The sequence below is a fragment of the Ornithodoros turicata genome, chromosome 10 (assembly GCF_037126465.1).
Source record: "Ornithodoros turicata isolate Travis chromosome 10, ASM3712646v1, whole genome shotgun sequence".
NCBI classification, from domain to species: domain Eukaryota; kingdom Metazoa; phylum Arthropoda; class Arachnida; order Ixodida; family Argasidae; genus Ornithodoros; species Ornithodoros turicata.
The window spans coordinates 32,318,828-32,340,178 of NC_088210.1; the positions used below are offsets into that span (position 1 = coordinate 32,318,828).

General features: G+C 44.8%; 1 protein-coding gene across 1 annotated transcript; it reads right to left on the reverse strand.

Annotated features, from left to right (window-relative positions):
- Nucleotides 1-7: 7 nt before the first annotated feature.
- Nucleotides 8-12,771, reverse strand: LOC135370588 (uncharacterized). Its single transcript, XM_064604360.1, has 2 exons — nucleotides 12,720-12,771; nucleotides 8-1,438 (listed from the first exon to the last, which is right to left on the reverse strand). Exons 1-2 carry the CDS (start codon nucleotides 12,720-12,722, stop codon nucleotides 212-214), a joined length of 1,230 nt encoding a protein of 409 aa, XP_064460430.1. The 5' UTR covers nucleotides 12,723-12,771; the 3' UTR covers nucleotides 8-211.
- Nucleotides 12,772-21,351: the final 8,580 nt, after the last annotated feature.

Sequence of the window (21,351 nt, forward strand, 5' to 3'; positions counted from 1 at the left end):
GTACAAGTATACACAGCATCTCGATGAAGCAGACAACACTTTCTCTCCACCCATCCGCAAAACGCCGCGGCCAGTCTGTCTTATCACGCCTGCGCAGGACAAAGCTAGGTCGCTTGGCGAAATCTTCCTTCCTTCGAGAACAACTTCAGCAGGCTAATCAGCTTTGTCGGCCTCCATCTTTCAGGTGACATCCCCCGCCAATCAGCGCCCGCTATTTCTTCTTCTTGTAACCGGCTTCGGTCAACAATTTCTTCAACACATCGACCGGAATGTAAACTAAGTTGTATCGCCTTCTGGAAGAGGCGCTGCCTCCGCCCGTAGCGCTGCTGCTGACTCCCGCACTCGGTATGTTCATGGAGTTCAAGAGCCCGATTGGGTAACCTTGAAACGTCGTCGCTTTCTCATTGGAGGGCGTCTCCTCGAGACGGCCATCTTGATGGTTCCTGCCGTATCTATAAGGTTGCTGTTCCGGTTGTTTGGGGGCCTCCCGGACGAACTCTGGTCGCTCTTCTGGACGTATTTCTTGCCTTCCAGTCCTGAAAGGTCCTGGAGCGCCGAAAAGTTCTTCCGCGTTCTGTATGCTGCTGTATTTGACGGGACGCGGTTCGTACTCTCTAGGTTCTTCGGGTTTCTCTGGCTGAAACGGGTTCGGCTTTAAGTCGTTGACGGCGTACTTGAGACCGCGGTGAACCTGCTGCTTGTCACGTGGCTCGTACGAGTGATGCACGGGGGCAGGTCGTGGCCTTTCATGTTCTGGTGCAACCGGTGCTGGCTGGCGATCGAAGAGGAACCTCCCTGGTGCTTCGTGAACTCCAGACACGTCGTACGTTGGTTCGTGGGGTCGTTTTTCAACCGGTTCAACCGGAGGATGCGAGTACGACCCAAAATGGTGCACCTTACCCACCTGGCTGTAAGATTGGGGCTGCCTAGCGGCGGCTTGCGGAACTACTTCGCTCGAAAATGTTGGTCGTCTGCTTTCGTAAGGTAGTTCGCTGTTTTGATACTTGGCGGTGTGCGAGTCGCGCATATGAACGCTAGATGCAGGAGGAGGAGGAGGAGGGTTGTTCTGGTACGGAGTTAGCGTCGTTGGGAACAGCATGGCGATGGCGGGGAATCGACGCTGAGAGCTCGAGGATGAGGATGAGGCGGAGGATGCGTAGAGGCCATGACCCGCGTGGCTTCCGTGACTTCGATGGCTCGCGTGGGAGGCGTGGGACGTATGATGAGCGACGTGGCTCGGAGCGTGGGATGGGGCATGGGATTGGGTGTGGGATGGGGGTGGAGCGGCTGGGACGTGGTAAGACACGGACTCCGATGACTGAAGGGCTGACAGCGGGACACGGTGGACGTTGGTCTCGGGGGCGGTGTCCGGGTTGACGGTGTCGCCGAGGGCACCCGCCAGGAGGCTGAGGACTAGGGCGGACAGGAATATTGGTTGCTGAAAAGAGAGGAGAGCGGTTACGTAGGTGACGGTGACGTCAACGATGCCTCAGTGTGTCACGTGATCGTCGAGAAGCTTTCGTTTTTTGTGTGTGTGTGTTTGGTCTGCATGCCAAAAGTTACATGGAATAGCTCCTGTGACTTCAGCTATGAGACACCCAGTGACTCCATTATGCAACTTTTCACGCGTCGTGCCACCCGATTAAGCAAGATAGGTATCGGTATTAGTAACAAGTAACAGCGACGTTATTTGTCAGGAGGAAACGTGTGTGAATGCCAATCGCGGTCCGCGAGTTTGATAAATAATGCGTTAAATTAACTACGGCAATCGGAGACGAGTTAATGCTCTTTTTGTTTACGTTTAATCGTAAGTATCTCACGTAAGAAATATTCGAAAGAGATCAGTGTCGATGTCTCTCAAGACCAATGTCAGGATATCAAGATGTTAATCAAATGCCAATCAAAAGTATACGGAGATATAGCTACAGTGTACAAATAATCTCCTTTCTATGCATGCGACGATTACAGTCGTATGTCTGAACGTACATGCTACAGTGTATAGTGGTTCTAAAGCCGTGGTCCATGCTTAGAAGTCTAGTAATCTTCTTCAAGTAGTCTATACTATTCTTGCGAAAAACGCATTAATCTACTCCATCCTTCTACTCATCCCAGCAACTTGAAAGTAAATGCAACCTAACTACTCAATCCGTCGACTACAGTTACTTTTGCACTCTAGTTAACGGAAGCACCGTTACTGTTAAGACTGTAACCGCGATATCTGTGAAACAACGAACCTATCCCATATCCACACGCTTTCCAAAAACTTTAGCAAGCTAGGGTCACAACAGCAGATGATGCTTCACAAAAAAAAAACAAGATCGGATAACATCGGACCTGCAATGTTACTGCTATAAGGCAAGGCTACCTCGCTGAAGTGTAGTTACAGTTACTCCTGGATCGTATGCTAAGGAACTAGAACGTGCTATAACATTCTTTAAATGTAACAAATTTTCGCGTCAATCGATAAATCTCGCAAAAGTCTCTCGTATTCCTTACCCGCATGGTTTTCCACTCGAAGCCAAAGGCCTTCAGAACGCACACACTGGAGTAAATAGTAAGTCCCTTTGACGAATCCGTCTTTCCAAGCACACACAATGTCCGACGACTCAAGTCTACCGGTCAATAACCATGGCCAAGGCCTTTTTATAGGTCTGGCTATAATGGTATTATTGGAACGGTCAAGCCATCACACTCTTTCCAACCTTTTCTTTTTTTTTTTCTTCAGAAAGGGGGGGTGAACTTGAGAAGAGGGGGGGGGGTCAATCACCATTTCGGTAAAGCGAGGGCTGACCACCCCATCCGAGGAAGGGGGGAGTTCAAGGTGGCGAGGAGGTCCGCTGGGGAAGCTCATTGGCTGTCGTGACTTCTGTGCCCCGTTTAGTGAAGGAAAAAATATAGTCCTATGGGAATGGTAATACAGCAGGAACTGAAAGAGAAGCGAGATGTGTGTGTGTGTGTGTGTGTACATGTGATATGCATATATGCGTCTTTTACCGAGGGATCTTTCATCCTTTTTGTTGTTTGTTTTTCCACAATGTTCGTCGTAGATGTTGATATGTGCGGAGAAAAAGTGCATTCATGAGGGAGATATTTATAACTCGGCGAGATGCGTTGACTTTGAATTACGGGATTTTTTGTTTTTGTTTTGTTTTTTGTTTCAGTGTTGACAGTCTTCTGGTGATGCGGAAGAGGATGTGAGGCTCAAAATGTCTGGCTTATAGGAATCGGCATCAGGAACTGACATTGTTTTTGGGTTGAATCCGGAAGAATGACATGACGTGCCTGCGTCTTTATCGTCTTCCTCTTTATCCGCTATCCTCTTCGTCTTTAGAGGCAGCCATCATGTTCTGAGGTGTCTCCAGGACTCACCATGGTGGAGGCATAATTGAGAGTATATTCAGCGAATCTAAAATAGCGTGTTCCGGCAGACTTTCCAAACGAATGTCGGCCCAGTTCCCCTGAAGTCGGCCCAGAAGGCGTACTAACCCCCCCATGTCCTCCACTCTTTCCTGCTGTCATCTCTCGATCTGTCCACGTCTGCACGGTGCTCATAGCCACGGCTGCTTCGCGGTGCTAACATGAAACTCGAAAAAAAAAAAGCTCGTCTTAATATTGAGTCATGCGTTGCACTGCTGTGCGTTTAACTGGCATTAATGGAATGGAACAATGTTTGTGCTCAGAAGCAAACACATTTGTCACGTGATATTTTCGTCGTATGAATTGTATCCCTGCGAATGCAATCATCCTATATAAGCGTGTTGATATACTCAATATCCGCGCGGCCACCTATTTCAAGTAGGATGCGGATGCGGTTACTGTGAATGAAGAAAATCCGCAATCTCACGGTCATGATAAATACCTGCGGCATAACTTCAATCCAGTGACCAAAAACACCACAATCTCATCGAAACGGTTTATACGTTGATAATCACGTGCACAGTGCACATTATGTAGAATTATAAAGCTGTCACGTCTGCAGACCCTCCTGTAGCTGTCACAACTTGTGTACATTCTGACGACAGTATAAGACAAGCAGACGACATCATAGCGATCGGAACGCCGCCAAACGTCAAAGAGAAGAAGGTTACTTCCTCACATCACGTCACAAAGATACTTAAGACGTAATACGGAGAACAAAAAGAGCATCACGGTTACGAAGCACATTATGTAACACACAGCAGTTGGCAATCATCTGCAAGAATCGAGACAAGCAGACGAGGAAAATGATAGCAGACGAAGTTTTGTCGTCTGCCACTCATGAGGGTGACGTCTGCTAACTCAGATCAAACGAATATCGAGTTACTTCGACGGATGTAGCCTTCATTCTTGAGGGAGGTTGCGATCACGGATGTTGTACGCAGTCATACTGTTGTCCGTAGTCTAGCTGTTGCTACAGTAGCTTTTGCAGACGATACAGTTCTTTTAGTTCTCCGAAACGAACAATTCATGCTAACGGAACAGGTCACTGAGTCAGTAGCGTGATCTTTGTGATGTTCCTAACGAGTTCCTTAATTTTCATAATGATACACTCGATGTTGCTTTTGCGGCGAGGAATACCAAATTGTCATCGTAATCATCATCATCACTGCCACCTTTCTTCTTTATATTTATACCCCAAAGTCAGTACATGTCGTCTATGAAAGGATGGTTAGGTTTTAAACATTGAGTGTGTTGTCCGTTTTGCTGTTCCTAGTCTCGTGGTTATCATTATGCGTGTCATCTGCTTTTCTTAAAAATATATTTATTTATTGTTGTCAGAGCAAAAGTATGAAGTCAATACAAATGAAATAAAACACGAAAGAAAAAAAAAATCACGAATAGAGATATAAATAAGATACAAGGGCGTCAAGACTCCTTAGTTTTCAGGACTGATATCCTAGTGTTTGTCTAAGTCTAGAGCAGAAGACACCTTATTAACCTCCCTCTCATCAAAGGGGCCATATATCAGATCGATATAACTATCCATACATTGACATTCCAGCGCACCAAAGCTTCCACGTTTTCAAAACACCGCGCAGTCCACACTCTTAAAAAGAAGGGTGTACTTTAACTCATTTTTTTACCACATATATAGCACCCTTTTAGAGAGTACAATTACGCTCAAAAGGGTGTCTCCTCACTCCGTCAAGAGAGTAGCATAACACCTTCTCCCTGCCGGAGAATAATATTATACCCCTGTCAGACGGGCACATATACGGCCTTAACGGTCACGGCCGTAAATGCATACTGTCATTAACTTCCTGCCAGACGGTCAACCATACGGCCTTTGTGACAAAACCGAAGTAGAAGGGCAACGGCGTTCCCACAAGACAGTCTACGGCATTCCATCGAAACTGCTCAAGCCTCGTTACCAAGCACACCATAAACAGGATTTAGCACGTTTAATTCAATTCGAAATAAAATGCCTTTTACCCGACGTAATACATATTGTCATCTTTTTTTCCCGCGTTTTTCTGGCGTTTCTGCACTTTGCTTCGCTTTTTATCCCATCTGTACAAGTGCTACGTTTGTAGTTACACCCTCGAACCACTGCACGCAGCATCGCACCGTGTCGTCTGCATCCAAAAAGTCAGACGCCACTCAAAAAAATATCCAAAGCACTTAAAAGCAAATATAGTTTGCTGTTGTATTTTGAAAATACGAACAAAACGTTGTTTTCGTGTACTTTCAGTAAGAAAAAGCGTGATTTCGCTACATTACATTCAACGTTCACAGACTTGTTTATCGACGTGGACATCAGCGACAAAATGCCTTCACGGATACCGTCTGGCAGCTCCCCAGAGCTTAGGGCCGTACGTAACTTACGGCCATTCCTTAATGCCGTAACTTTAAGGGCCGTATATGTGCCTGTCTGACAGAGGTATTACTCTCCAGTAGGGAGAAAGGTGTTATGCTACTCCCTTGAGGGAGTGAGGAGACACCCTTTTGAGCGTGATTGTACTCTCCAAAAGGGTGTTATATATGTGAAAAAAAAAAGGAGTTAAAGTACACCCTTTTTTTAAAGAGTGCAGACATACCCAACTTCCGCAGACGTCATAACTAACCTTCCCTTTACCCCTTATCAAACAAACAAACAACGATAAAACCTTCAAACTATGCGGAGCGTCCTGCTTTACAGACGACCCCCCTCTCGATTTCTGTCGACACATAATGAACCCCTTTCGACCTCCTACTGGACCCACTCCTTAGAAAAAAAAACCCCTTCAGAAGAACCCCCTAACTCGTCGGCGTGTAACCCTGACCGTGTACGACATACGAATCTTATTTCCTCAGTAAACTCTACTCAAGGAACTTCGCCCTTTCATGAGTGACCTTTGAAAGCGCCAGGTTACGGAGAAGAAATTAGCACTGGGCACCTGTTTGAATATGTATTAACGCGTACCGTGTTTTTTGGGCCTCCCTGCAGGGGATGCCCCCGCGATCGGTGGAATGTAGGTTTGGATGTCGGGAGTTTCGCCGATCCTCTTGGGAGATTTGTACGTCTGCATTGGTTGGTGTACGCACGTACACATGACGAGTTTCTATATGAAAATGGTGAATCAGTGAAGGTGTCATGACGCACGAGCGTGATTTGACGGGAAGGTGTTGAAAGGTCCGTCGTGCATGGATTGAGTTGTGAGTTGAGATGTTACTTCGGAATGACGTGCAGGCTGACGTGCAGGTACGCGGACTATCCTTGACTTTGCTGACCAAGAGCGAGGGAGGCTCCTCCCCCAAATGGCGCGCCAATAGGAGGACTCGGGAGGCGGAGCGCTGCGGCCTCCGCTCTTGCCTAATAGATGGTGCATCGGTAGCGCTCGGCTCGGGATATGTGAGCCGCTGTCGTCTGCTTCTTCCGGTAGAGCTACGACCTTGAAGCCTCTGCTCTCGCGTAAGAGATGGCGCAACATTGGCGCTCGGTAAGGGCACGTGTGGTCACCATAACTTTGAGCCTCGACCTTGAGACTGGCCGGTAACCTAAATTCCGATGACGCGGCGATAGCAAACCATAATGCGTAGTTTTGACGATTATGCTTCATGGATATGTTATTACATTGCCAAATTTGTGGCCAGTTCGACGTTTCGCTCCCCTCTTTCGCGTAAACATTGTCTTAGCTCATGAAAAATGAAAGAAATATTTGTTCTACTCCTCGCACTGAAATAAATCATTTAAAATAATTGTACTGTGTGTTTCTTTTTTTCTTTTTGTAAGTAGTTACGCAAGTATGTAAAAAGGACAGAAATGTTGCTGCTTGTTCTACTCCTCGCACTGAAATAAATAATTTAAAATAATTGTACCTCTGTATGCAATAGGGGGATAAGTCGAAAAATCCTAAAATGAGAAAAGGGGCCTGATATGATTGTCCGTCCCATTGACACACATGCATTTCCCGTTTTTTTTACCATGCTGTAGCGGGCCAACAAATCGCAATAAGGTCCTAAGTTTTCATTGGCAGGTGCATACTGGTATGTAGATGTCATTGCAACAAAAATAGTAAAAAGAGGATAAGTCGACTTGCATACAGAGGTTCAATTGTGCTGTGTGTTTCTTTTCACGTTTTTTTTTCTTTTTGTAAGTAGTTACGCAAGTATACTGCGTAGTTTTGACGATCACGCTTCATGAATGTGTCATTATTACATTACTAAATTTTTTGGCAAGTTCGACATTTCGCTCCGCTCTTATGCGTGAACATTGCCTCAGCTAATGGAAAAGGAAAGAAATGTTGCTGCTTTTGTTCTACTCCTCGCACTGAAATAAATCATTTAAAATAATTGTACTGTGCGACTCTTTTTTTTTAAGTAGTTACGCGAGTATGTAAAAGGGAAAGAAATGTTGCTTCTTGTTCTACTCCTCGCACTGAAATAAATCATTTGAAATAATTGTACTGTGTGTGTCTTTTTCGTTTTGTAAGTAGTTACGGAAGAAAATGTTTCGTTTTTGTAAGGGATTCCGGGATCGAACGTCGTTTGGTCGAAAGCTGTCGCGGAGCATTTGGACGAAAGCCATTTAATCGAACACCGTTTGACCGAAACGGCAGCGGTCATGAAACAGAACACACAGACAACGTGACAAGATTAAGAAGCAATTCCCCAAGACCCTGATACCTTCTGCATATTTCCTGCAGATATGTTGGAAAAACGCAGCGAACCACATGCCTCACGTTAGCGTGGGCGTAGGAAAAAATTGTCCCAGTTTGCGGAGCATTTTACCAAATGAAATGTTTGGGCGTACTTTTAGCAATACGCTGAGACAGTATCAGCCACGAGGATATGAGAGCGGAGCTAGACGTCTAATTTTACTTTCAAAGTTCCTGCAAACGCAGTTTCAGCAAATGCAAATAAATAGCAAAAAAAAAAAGCACATCATCGGATCGCCTTCTGGATGCGAAAAAGTGGATTAGGATGAGAAATGTGTTTATGGGTGAGCGGATGACACAGAGTGAAATATTCCTTGGGATAACAGCATTTAGAACTGAAGCTTTCTTTTGTTGTTTTCTTCTTTTTTGTTTCATCAACGCTCCAAGTGAACGAATAAAAGAATCGATCGAACGACTGCTGCCGTCTCGATCAAACGGTGTTTGATCAAATGCCTTTCGACCAAATGTCTCGCGTTCGATCAAACAGCTTTCGACCAAACGACGTTCGATCAAATGTCCCGGAACCCTTACAAAAAGGAAGCACACACGCAGTGTACAATTATTTTCTTTCATAACTACTGACAAAAAGAAAAAAAAGACACACACACACACACAGTACAATTATTTTCTTCCGTAACTACTTACAAAAAGAGGAAAAAAAAGAAACAGAGTATAATTATTTCAAAGGATTTAGTTCAGTGTGAGGAGTAGAACAAGCAGCAACATTTCTTTCCTTTTTACATAGTTCTGTAACTACTTACAAAAAGAAAGAAAAAGACATACAAACAGTACAATTGTAAATGATTCACTTCAGTGCGAGGAGTAGAACAAGCAGCAACATTTCTTTCCCTTTTACATACTCGCGTAACTACTTAAAAAAAAAGAGTCGCACAGTACAATTATTTTAAATGATTTATTTCAGTGCGAGGAGTAGAACAAAAGCAGCAACATTTCTTTCCTTTTCCATTAGCTGAGGCAATGTTCACGCATAAGAGCGGAGCGAAATGTCGAACTGGCCAAAAAATTTAGTAATGTAATAATGACACATTCATGAAGCGTGATTGTCAAAACTACGCAGTATACTTGCGTAACTACTTACAAAAAGAAAAAAAAAAACGTGAAAAGAAACACACAGCACAATTGAACCTCTGTATGCAAGTCGACTTATCCTCTTTTTACTATTTTTGTTGCAATGACATCTACATACCAGTATGCACCTGCCAATGAAAACTTAGGACCTTATTGCGATTTGTTGGCCCGCTACAGCATGGTAAAAAAAACGGGAAATGCATGTGTGTCAATGGGACGGACAATCATATCAGGCCCCTTTTCTCATTTTAGGATTTTTCGACTTATCCCCCTATTGCATACAGAGGTACAATTATTTTAAATTATTTATTTCAGTGCGAGGAGTAGAACAAGCAGCAACATTTCTGTCCTTTTTACATACTTGCGTAACTACTTACAAAAAGAAAAAAAGAAACACACAGTACAATTATTTTAAATGATTTATTTCAGTGCGAGGAGTAGAACAAATATTTCTTTCATTTTTCATGAGCTAAGACAATGTTTACGCGAAAGAGGGGAGCGAAACGTCGAACTGGCCACAAATTTGGCAATGTAATAACATATCCATGAAGCATAATCGTCAAAACTACGCATTATGGTTTGCTATCGCCGCGTCATCGGAATTTAGGTTACCGGCCAGTCTCAAGGTCGAGGCTCAAAGTTATGGTGACCACACGTGCCCTTACCGAGCGCCAATGTTGCGCCATCTCTTACGCGAGAGCAGAGGCTTCAAGGTCGTAGCTCTACCGGAAGAAGCAGACGACAGCGGCTCACATATCCCGAGCCGAGCGCTACCGATGCACCATCTATTAGGCAAGAGCGGAGGCCGCAGCGCTCCGCCTCCCGAGTCCTCCTATTGGCGCGCCATTTGGGGGAGGAGCCTCCCTCGCTCTTGGTCAGTAAAGTCAAGGATAGTCGGTACGCGTGGGAGTATTGAGTTTGTTATTCATCCGCAAATATATGCGTTTCTTTCGAGACAAGGTTAGAAGTTAGGACTGAATATGGAAATAGGTCCTACGGTGGCCTGGAAAAAAACGTGGGCTCACATGGCGCAATGACACTGAGGAGTCTGTTTCGAATTCCGCGACTCGCTGGGCGGTACAAAGGTCGGCAATGCTCTCATGTTTCTCTTAAATGTGTATACATATATATATATATATATATATATTTACTTTTTGTCCTGACGAAGGCGGAGCTTCCGCCGTAACGTACACAACCCTTTTAGCATTCCAAGTATCTTAAATGTAAATAAATTATCCCTTTTTTCTTACTTCCCGTACCTTCGTAGTCCGTGTTTCAATTTTCATTTCAGCTATATATATATATATATATATTTTTTTTTTTATTGATACTGTACGCAATATGTTCAGAAGAGCGGGGTATCTCCACTGTAGGTCTTGTTGGTCTGTAAATACGGCTGTGTTGGCATTGGAACGGAGTGATATTACCGTTTATCGTAATCCAGTAATTAAAATGAAAAACTAAAATTGGAAAATAAAAGAAAACATTAAAAAAACATCCACATTATATTGCGGTGAATCCGCAAATGTTCAAGAAATGTCCGGAGGACATTCTGTACAGGATATTTGACTATCTCTTCGTTTGCGATATGTGGGGCACCATGGTAATTATGCACTGATATTCTTGACGTATAAAAACCCATACCAGGATCTTCGAACTATATATACTGGCTAAAAGGGGCAATACCGAAAGTAAAAAAGAGACAATATAAAACAGGGATGGAAATGTATGAGAAATATATCTTTGTGGAAACACAACAAAAAGCAGCAACATCGACGTACGGGCATGGATACTAAGTGAGCTGGACCCGCAGAACACGTGAATGAATATCAATATAATATGTTAAATAAATATCAATAAATAAACACCGAATAAAGATCTCGAGGCACGGAGCAAGGTCAGGAAGCCAGTATAAGAGGAAGCAAAGGGGGTGAGAAGAACGAAAAGGATAAACAACAACAACAAGGTTGCAGGGTTAATAGACGCTTAGAAGAAGCAATAAATAACGCACAAAAACAGAAGCAGGCACACAAAACAACTTTCCGAAAGACGACGCGTGTGTAGGGTTGCCACCAGGCCGGTATTATACCGGCACGGCCGGTTATTTGCGCGGTCTGCCGGTTGCCGGTAAGAAGGTGATACCGGCAGCCTTTTGCCGGTATTTGTGGCTCAAGACCTTTCATAAGGGCTTTTACGGGGTTTTCCCTTCAACATTCCACTACAGATTGAATAAATCTGGAGCACAGACCTGACTCCGCAGTCACCAGTCGTTTTCTTAGTTATTCATTATTACGATTATTCATTGTTATTATTATTACCATTGTTATTCATTACGTCTTGCGTTCAAAGGGGACAAGAGCAGTGGTTGTGTCGAGCCAGCTAGAACGTTCCTCACCCACTTTCCCTTTCCCACGAGCCTTTCCTCCTTTCCCTGTATTCCACCTCCTCTCCCTCAGCCGGTATTTTTCACTCCGAAAGGTGGCAACCCTACGCGTGTGTTATCAATATAAGTGTTGTATCTCGGCAACACCCTGCAATCGAGAGACCCTGTCGTTATAGTCTATTTATCACTATATGCATATTCTTTACCGTCTATTCTTTCGGTCTATTCTATCGTCTATACTGTCTATTCTTTAACCGTCCGCGCGTGCGTAAACAACCAGAACAGTATCTGCGGATCTGTTATACATGAGTGTGATTCTTCCGTTGAGTTGGTTGTGGACCGGAGTAACACGTGACCATTCCTGAACTTTTTTTTTTCGTAGCATTTTTCGTATAGGAAGAACGTGCTTCTGGTTCGGGGGATCCGACGGATTGGGTTATTTTGGTACTGTGTTATTCTGGCATTGGTATACCTTGCTAACCTATACAATCTGAAATTTAACTCTTTCCAGTACAGTGAACCCTGGTTATTATGACCATGGTCGTTCCTAAAAAAATTTTGTCATAATGCGGAATTGTCATATTAACGGGGGGAGGGGGATTTTGCAGAGGTTTCACTGCATTGTTCCCCAGGAGTAAACAGTATGGTACAGTGGAGTATGGTCGTAAACAGTGTTGTACCCGCTACCCGAAAAAGGTAGCGCAATACCGATGCGCGCTACCTGAGCAAAAAGTAACGAAATCCCGATATCGTTACACGTACCTAAAAGTAGCGGAATACCGCTACCGTTACCCGTAAAAAGTAAGGCGATACTTCATGCGCTACTTTTTAGGAAAGAAACAAATAGTATCGTTGATGACGTACTTCAAACGTCTTAAAATAATAAAATAAAACAATATCTCAAAATAATAAATCGACGTCCAATGGAGGTTACACGTAGGTTGCCTGAAGGCTAAAATTTTGAAAACCGTTTTTTTTACAGATTTACTAAAGCCTACTCGGTATCCTGCATATCTTTTTCTCTTCCTCTAAAGCAAATAAAGCACAAAGCAAGTCTACCGATAAAAGGCTCAGCAGCTTTGTCACAAAAAGAACTCGGATTGCCCGGAACGAGAAGTTAGTAAACATACCATGGTGTGCTATTTCAAAGTGGACGTTGACTTCCTTGACGCACAGATAAAGCTTTCCCACGGAGGCGCATAGTAGACATCTGAACACCACGCTACTGTTTTGTACTGTAGCAGGCCATGGCCCCCCCATCGCAGCGGACAAGAAACTGGCAACTGTCAAGCACCTGAGCGTACGTGGTGCAATGTCACGTGGAATGTCATGACTCATAGCTAGCGATGACGGCTCCAGAATGGAGTGACGTCAGTTTGCAGACAATGCACCATATCTTCAAGAAGGTTCATCCCAAAATAGGGAACACGTGGAGGACACATCCTCTCTGTAAGATAACGGCCTCTGTGCCCTCCTTTCGGCTACTTGCCCGGTCTTTCCAGAATGAGTTGTGATATCGGGCAGCTTGATCGAAGGCAGCACTGTAAACTGAAAAACACCCTTATGGGTGTAAATCGCTTGTCCTATAATTGACTCCTCTTTTTACACCGTATGGTCTGGAACACCCTTTTTAGAGGGTGTATCCCGTGTAAAACGCCCTTTGAAAGGGTGCTTTTCCTTGAAAATGCCGTCTTTTGCACCCTTTATACACCTTTTTAGGAGGGTGTTTGACGATCTTACACCCTCCTAAAAGGGTATTTAAAGGGTGCAAAAGAGGGCATTTTCAAAGAAAAGCGCCCTTTCCAGGGGTGATTTACACGGAATACACCCTCTAAAAAGGGTGATCCAGACCATGTACGGTGTAAAAAGAGGTGTCAGTTATAGGACAAGCCATTTACACCCATAAGGGTGTTTTCCAGTTTACAGTCAGGCAGAGCGGAGGTTTGATGATTGGTCGAAGTCGAGTTGTCGGGAACCCCAGCTCGGAAAATAGCGGTAGCGCTCAAAGATTGCGCTACCGCAAATTTGTAGCGGAAGTACTTCTTTCGTTACCAGTTTAAAAAAGTAGCGCGATCTCTACTCCGCTACCGAAAAAAGTAACGGATACGGTAGCGCCGTTACTAGTAGCGGCGCTACGTACAACACTGGACTCGTAAAGCGCGTATGTCAGATTATCGGGGGTCATATTAACGAGGGTTCACTGTATCCCTGACACATCTGCGACGATTTGGACACAAATTTATTTTCAGCAATTGATTAATTAATTAAACGTAATTTTTGGACGACGTTGTTCAATAACAGTAATTGGGAGTAGATTTTTACGCATACGGTGGGTCAGCCTATGTGCATGTGTGGTGAGGGTGTACGACTGTCTATTTGTACACCGCACTGCTGCATTGCGTATGCCTACACAGAAATACAACTAGGCTTTCCTAACTTTGAGTTAATTTTATAAAATTTGATATAGAGCCACTTCGGGGATTTGTTATAAGCTAGAAGCTTTATAGCGCGTATTTTTTGTAGAAACGACTAGTCAAACTACCGTTGCTGTGCAGGGATGTTAATTTCATAATTATGCACGTATATATTACATGTTCTACAAAATGTATAGAAGACGGTGCCTTCAAGCCGCAGCGCCAAGTCTTACCATGTGTGCTCAGACAGTGCTGCTTAACATATCTGCACTTCACGAAATATTGCGCGAAATAAGGACAACGTAAAATTAGCATTTTATAGAAAGTATAACACAAAAATTCTTATTAATACAAAAAGCGCCGCGGTAGCAAAAACCCGCTTTGGTTTCCCAGCTACTCTGTCGTCTGCTTCCCGCACATCAATACAATGTTGCCTTTCCAAATTTTGAAAGCCGCTGCTACGTAATTATTTTTAGCTTTTTTTTGGCCTCAGACGTGGCGGCTTCTCACCCGTCTCTCCTGATGTACGTCACCCTCCGAGCTATCTGAACCCCGTCCGGGAGCGCTCATCTCCACAGGGTGCCAGAGGTGAAGTCTGACTGCCTTTCTCGAAACAAAGTTGCTTTTTCACGCATACGACGCGGATTCACGGCTGGGTTTGTGACGACGAGATCATGACTCGAGGCGTCTTGGATAATTGTATATGTGGATAACAAGACGGAATAAGACGCAGCGGGACGTCAGACGTGCAACACCTGGAGAAAGATGGCGTGAGTATTTCGAAAGGGGATGCGGAGTCCGAGTCATATACGGAGCGGCTTGTCAGCTGTTGCCGTGAGATACGAGGCATGTTACGACGTTCTGTACGTAGACATCCACAAGGCTAACGTAAGCCTTAGGGCCCATCGTATTCAACCTCGAGCGCACAATTAAATGAGGGGACGAAACTACGCAACACAAGCACCAATTGATTCATCAAACACCAACATTTTATTTGACAGAAGTACGGAGGTATACACTATGGTATACACTATAGTGACGTCATTGAACCTGAACGACGATCACATGCCACACAACCTACAGGGGTAAGGGAGAGAAGGAGAGGAATATTATACCTCTTGGTAAGTCAATGAACTGAGGGCTGACTAACACAACTGTCTTTCCCTAGTTTTTCTACATTCTAAAAACAGAACTTCACCGCATGGCACGCTGCCCACCAACCATTGCCGCGAATGATAGGGCTATCGCTCCTGATTCGAAAAGAGAGGAGGGCGTACGCCTTTTTGTGGCAATTTGGATACTTATATGGTAATTGTCACAAAAAGGCGTACGCCCCCCCCCCTCTCTCTTCGAATCAGAAGCGATAATACTATCATTCGTGGCAATGGTTGGCACACAGCGTGCTATAAGGTGAAGTGCTGTTTTTATAGTGTATAAGGTAGGCTTCGAATATTTTTTTCCCCTTCGCTTTCTTTTGTGTGTGTGTGTGGGGGGGGGGGGGGAAACGTGCCTCTGACATTTGTTTGCTCGACGGACCCACCTGTATGGGCACACCTCTGTGAGGCCGACAACGGCGGGCCCTTTGCACCACCACCCAGCAGAAGGTACCCACCAGGGTCAAATGTCGAACCTTTCCCGACTCCAGTACCGTGGGGATCTCTGGTGAGGTTGAACTACGGTCTCCAGACCCCCAGGTGGGCACCTTTGAGCCGTCCTGGGTACGTGATGCAGAAGCTGTAAAGGTCGGCAAAGAAAACGTAACGCAAAAAAGAAGGACATTCCGGTTCACCGGGAACACTAAAGCAATTCTGCCAGAAGTGCTCTTCCAAATGATGTTTCAGTCTTAACCACTTCTTCCGATGAATGTCTTTCCTGACAGAGGATACACCCCACCCCCTCTCAATGACGCACAGAGACATACAAGAAGTCTCTGCAGAGGAAGAAGTGTCTGATGGAGAGAGCAGAACCATGGCCCCAGGACATCGATCTCGACGCGTATGAATGTCCTTCCTAATCCTGTCGTCGCCTTAATTCCATGCATTGAATTTTCGTCTATTTCTTCCTGTTCCAGCTCGAGGATGGATACGAAGCTTACAATGTCCCATCTCCAGCGCCGATTCATGCATGGCATGGTATGTACCGTAAACAACGAACAGTTTTCCCGATTTTCATTTCGTACACACAACCACCACCAACACCACCCTCTCCACACACGACGAACAATATCCGCAAGTTTGTGCCCAATACCCTTTGACCTCGACAACTAACACCCCTTTTTGCACGGCTCCATCTTGATTCCATCGAGGTTGAACGTTTCCACCCGAATCGAACCTTCACTGCATTCTGCACGTGACCCATCGGAACCTCGAAACATAGATACGGTTGCAAGATGATGGCTGCCAGCCGCTGAACAAACTGCTGAATAAAACAAACCGAAGGAAGGTCACAAAGTCCACGGGTCGGGAGACCGGCCCAGACGAACTGCAAGGGAAATGCGTCAGCCGAGCGACCTTGGAAAATCATTAGCCCTGATAATGGATGTGCGCGTACAAAACCGTCGTCTGCTTGTAATTTCGAAACTGTGGCGACGGCCATGTGGTGCGCGAAAACGAAACTGAAGTTCGTTGACCAGTGTGACTGCTACATGGCGTGAGTGATTCCTCGCGTGATGCTGTGTCTATGTAGGTTCCAGAAGGGTGAAGAGGTCCACGGTAGACGTACGTCGGTGTGTTGATGCGTAGACCGGCATCATATTATGTCATATTGATAAACGTTGATGATGATGATGATGTTGATTGGAGTTTTTGTGGTCAAGTCGTCGAGCCATGGTTTAAGAGTGGCGAATGTGGTTTCAGCAAATGAATACAAATGAAAAAAAAAAAAAAAATTGAAGACCGGAGAAGGGTGAAGGAAGGCGGTTCCATTGTGGTATACAGTGAACCCTCGTTAATATGACCCCCGATAATCTGACATACGCGTTTTACGACCATACTCCTGGGGAACAACGCAGTAAAAACCTCTACAAATCCCCCCGTTAATATGACAATTCCGCGTTATGACCAAAATTTTCGGGAACGACCATGGTCATAATAACGAAGGTTCACTGTAGTTCGGACAAAAAAAAAAATCATTTTCTGTCCGAACTATCCCAGAGTGGGAACCGCCTTCCTCGGGACCGTGTTCTGTCAATGACTAGTGATGTATTTATAGTAGACAGGCCGTCTTCCCTTCGTTCTGATTGATATTGTATCTGATTGATATTGAGGTATTGTATTCCTGGTCATTTATTGTATCCTTTTGTCTTGTTCATCGATTGGTTTGTGACATTCGCGTAGTATCTTGTACTGTGCATGTCCTTTCTCTCTCTCTCTCTCTCTCTCCTTTTGTATAATAGATTTTACAGCGTCCTCCCTCCCCTACGTAATGCCACAATTGTGGAGCTGTAGGGTTTCCTTTAATAATAATAATAATAACAACAACAACAACAACGACGACGACGACGATAACAATAATAATGAAAAAGGTTGCAGGATCAAAACTCCTGAGAAAGAATCATCCCGAACTCCGAAATTTGTATGTATAGTCAGAAAATACTAGCACAATAGCTAAGCATTTACGTTTGGTGGCACCCTCTTACACCATAAGGAACAAACAAGCCAGCCGTAGCCATTTCTCCCGCGAGCCCAGCCAACAGAAGATCGTTGTCATCCTCTACTTCGTTACCATATGTGTCAAAAAGCGTGAAAGACCTCTCCTTACCACGCTGGCGATCCAACACGTTTTCAACAGCACCGTCGGAGTTTATACCGCTTTCGCTCAGAAACAAGCAACACCTTCCAAACAATAACAAAATCACCACCCTTCCAAAGGTGAAAGCATAAATAAACAAACAAACAAAAATCATTCCGATCTGCTGGAAGCGCAAATCAACTCAACTCCGCGACAAGTATTACTCTTTGCCAACGCCAAGGCCTTTTTATTCGTAGAAACCTCTAGAAATACCACTCGTGTTTTTCCTTCCATTATTCTCCGAAACGCTTGTCCTTCAAAAGAGTCCCAGGGTTGTCCACTATCCTACGAAAAAACCAGTCAAAAACGACGAACAAATTTTGACAGCCCCTCGTAACGCATGTCTTACAGTAGCGCATCCAGAAGCAAGCAAACAACCTCTGTGGGGTCTTGTCACCGCTGAAGACAAAAACGCCGCCATTTTATCCAAACGAGCCTGATCGATCATTGTTTCCAGACCACAAGAAGAAGAAGAAGAAGAAGAAGAAGAAGAAGAAAACAGAGCTGCAAGCGTCAGTTACCACTACCCGTTAAGAACCTGTCTTGAAACTTGATATCGCAGTAAAGAAAAACTGGAAGAACTCCCGCAAGGGGGCACAGCCAGGAATGCGGTGAGGGAGCTTACAAAGTGTGGGAACGTTGCTAATGCCGAACTTTTGACAGTGTCTTTATCGTGTTGACAACGCTTTTTCTTTTTTTCGTGGCTGCATAAATAGAACAGATGGAAAAAAGTTTTTGGAAAGACGATTACATGGCGCAAAAGCTTCGGTTTTGCCCGACACGACCGTTTATATGCCCTGTATGTGCCTTACGAACCACGGGCATGTATTTTTTCTTGACGCCGTCCAGATGCATAACCTGCGAGACAAACCGTAAGGTCAGAACAAAGATGACTCAAAACCGAAACTCAGCCGTCAAAACCACGCGTTCGTTCCATAGTGCAGCTAAGAGCGCTGAAACCACAAGAAGGACGAGACAACGCAATCAAAGGCAGATCAAAGATTTTTCTGAGGGGGGGGGGGGGGGGGGGTCCTGCCTTCGACAGCATGCTGTTACACCACCGAGGTCACCTGAAACTGAAAGTAACGACTGGAATTGAGGGGAGCCAGGACATCGGGACACCCCATAAAAATCCTCCCCTAGCTGAACACAATACAATACCGCACAAACAACAAAGAAGCTTATTAACGCTGACGCAGGGCCAGTTCGACGCTTTAGGTCGTTCTATATTCCATGTGTGAACACGTTACATTGGATTTACGATAAGGAAGACCAAATTGTTTATAGTCTCCTTTTTTTTTTTTGTAACACTGAAGGTTACTCTCTCTCTAGTTTCGGTTTCAAGACTTTATATTCCCTCAAAGAAAAAAAGAAAGAGAAAGGAAAATGTTGAGGAAATGGTAATAATAATAATAACTAGATTTTTGTTTGGGTACCCAAAAACAACCACTAGTATTATCCAGAGTAAAGCAATTGTGTACAATATATAGTACCGGGTGTTTCACGAAAGTCCCACGTAATAATTCGTATTCGTAATAATTCAGCCGTAATAAACACCCAGTATACTTCAACTAGATGCACCCCGAAAAAGGCACAGCATGTGTTTGCCTAAATGGCTGCCCCATCGTCCCAAAAACGTCCCGTATGGTTGCCTAAATGACTGCCCCATCGCCCCATCGTCCCAAAAACCTCCCGTATCGTTGCCTAAAAGGCTGCCGGCAACGTTCTGACAGGCGATTAATTCACGGTAAATATTAGATATGAGCGGCAGAAAATCGTGCCTCAACGGGATACACTCCATTCCGAAGAAGATCTTAAAGAGGCTATACACTTCTTTTCTTCCTCGTTCGCTGTCAGGTGAATGATGGAGTCAAATTACCCCTTCGGTCAAGGTCAATATTACGTCGCGTCACGTGATACGTTAACGATCTATACGTCCGTGTGCACGTCCAGATATACGATGTTCATCTAATGGCTGGGCTGAACGTCGCAAAAGAGAGCTTTCAATTACGAGCACATGTGTGTATATGTTGCTTGTTTGCTATTGACGTTCACATAGTTTCGTGTAAGTTTCAAATTGCAAGTTGCAGTCATGGTTGATTGCTTCAATGTTTTCCTAACTGCGCGGGATGTAAGCTATTGCGGTCTTTTGTAATTTAATCGAGCATATAGCGTAAATAACGATTTAATTACTGCTCAGTGTAGTAGTCTACAAGTGCATTTGGTCTGCGCATTTTCTTTACTTGTAGAGTATGCGGGACGGCTATGCGGAGAGCTACCAATAACTACGGACAGCTATGGATAGCTAACGATAACTACGCATAGCTACGGACAGTTATGGATAGCAGCGGATGATTACGGACAGCTATGGATGGTACCGATAACTACGCATAGCTACGGATAGCAGCAGATGATGACGGACAGCTATGGATAGTACCGATAACTACGCATAGCTACGGATAGCAGCGGGTGATTACGGACAGCTATGGATAGTACCGATAACTACGCATAGCTACGGATAGCAGCGGATGATGACGGACAGCTATGGATAGTACCGATAACTACGCATAGCTACGGATAGCAGCGGATGATGACGGACAGCTATGGATAGATAGAATAACTACGGGCAGCTGCTATGGAGAGCTACCGATAACTATGCGTAGCTACGGACAGTTACGGATAGCAGCGGATGATTACGGACAGTTACGGATAGCAGCGGATGATTACGGACAGCTATGGATAGTACCGATAACTACGGATAGCTACGGACAGATACGGATAGCGGCGGAGGATGACGGACAGCTATGGATAGATAAAATAACTGCGGGCAGCTGCTATGGATAGCTACCGATAACTATGCGTAGCTACGGACAGTTACGGATAGCAGCGGATGATTACGGACAGCTATGGATAGTACCGATAGCTAGGGATAGCTACGGACAGTTACGGAAAGCAGCGGAGGATGACGGACAGCTATGGATAGATAGAATAACTGCGGGCAGCTGCTATGGACAGCTACCGATAACTATGCGTAGCTACGGACAGTTACGGATAGCAGCGGATGATTACGGACAGCTATGGATAGTACCGATAGCTACGGATAGCTACGGACAGTTACGGAAAGCAGCGGAGGATGACGGACAGCTATGGATAGATAGAATAACTGCGGGCAGCTGCTATGGATAGCTACCGATAACTATGCGTAGCTACGGACAGTTACGAATAGCAGCAGATGGGTACGGACAGCTGTGGATAGGTTTGGATAACCCGGATAGTTATGAATAACTAACGATAACAACGCATAGGTACGGACAGTTACATTTAGCAGCGTATGTTTACGGACAGCTGTGGACAAAAAGGAATAACTACGGACAGGTATGAATAGGTATGGCTAACGCGGACACCTACGGACAGCTACGGATAGCAACGGATAGTCACGGACAGCTACGGACTTCTACGGATAACTGCGAACAGTTCGGACAAGTAGGTCCACTATAAAGAGGTACAGATAGCTATGCATAACTACGGATGGCTACGGACAGTCTGACCTAATATCTAA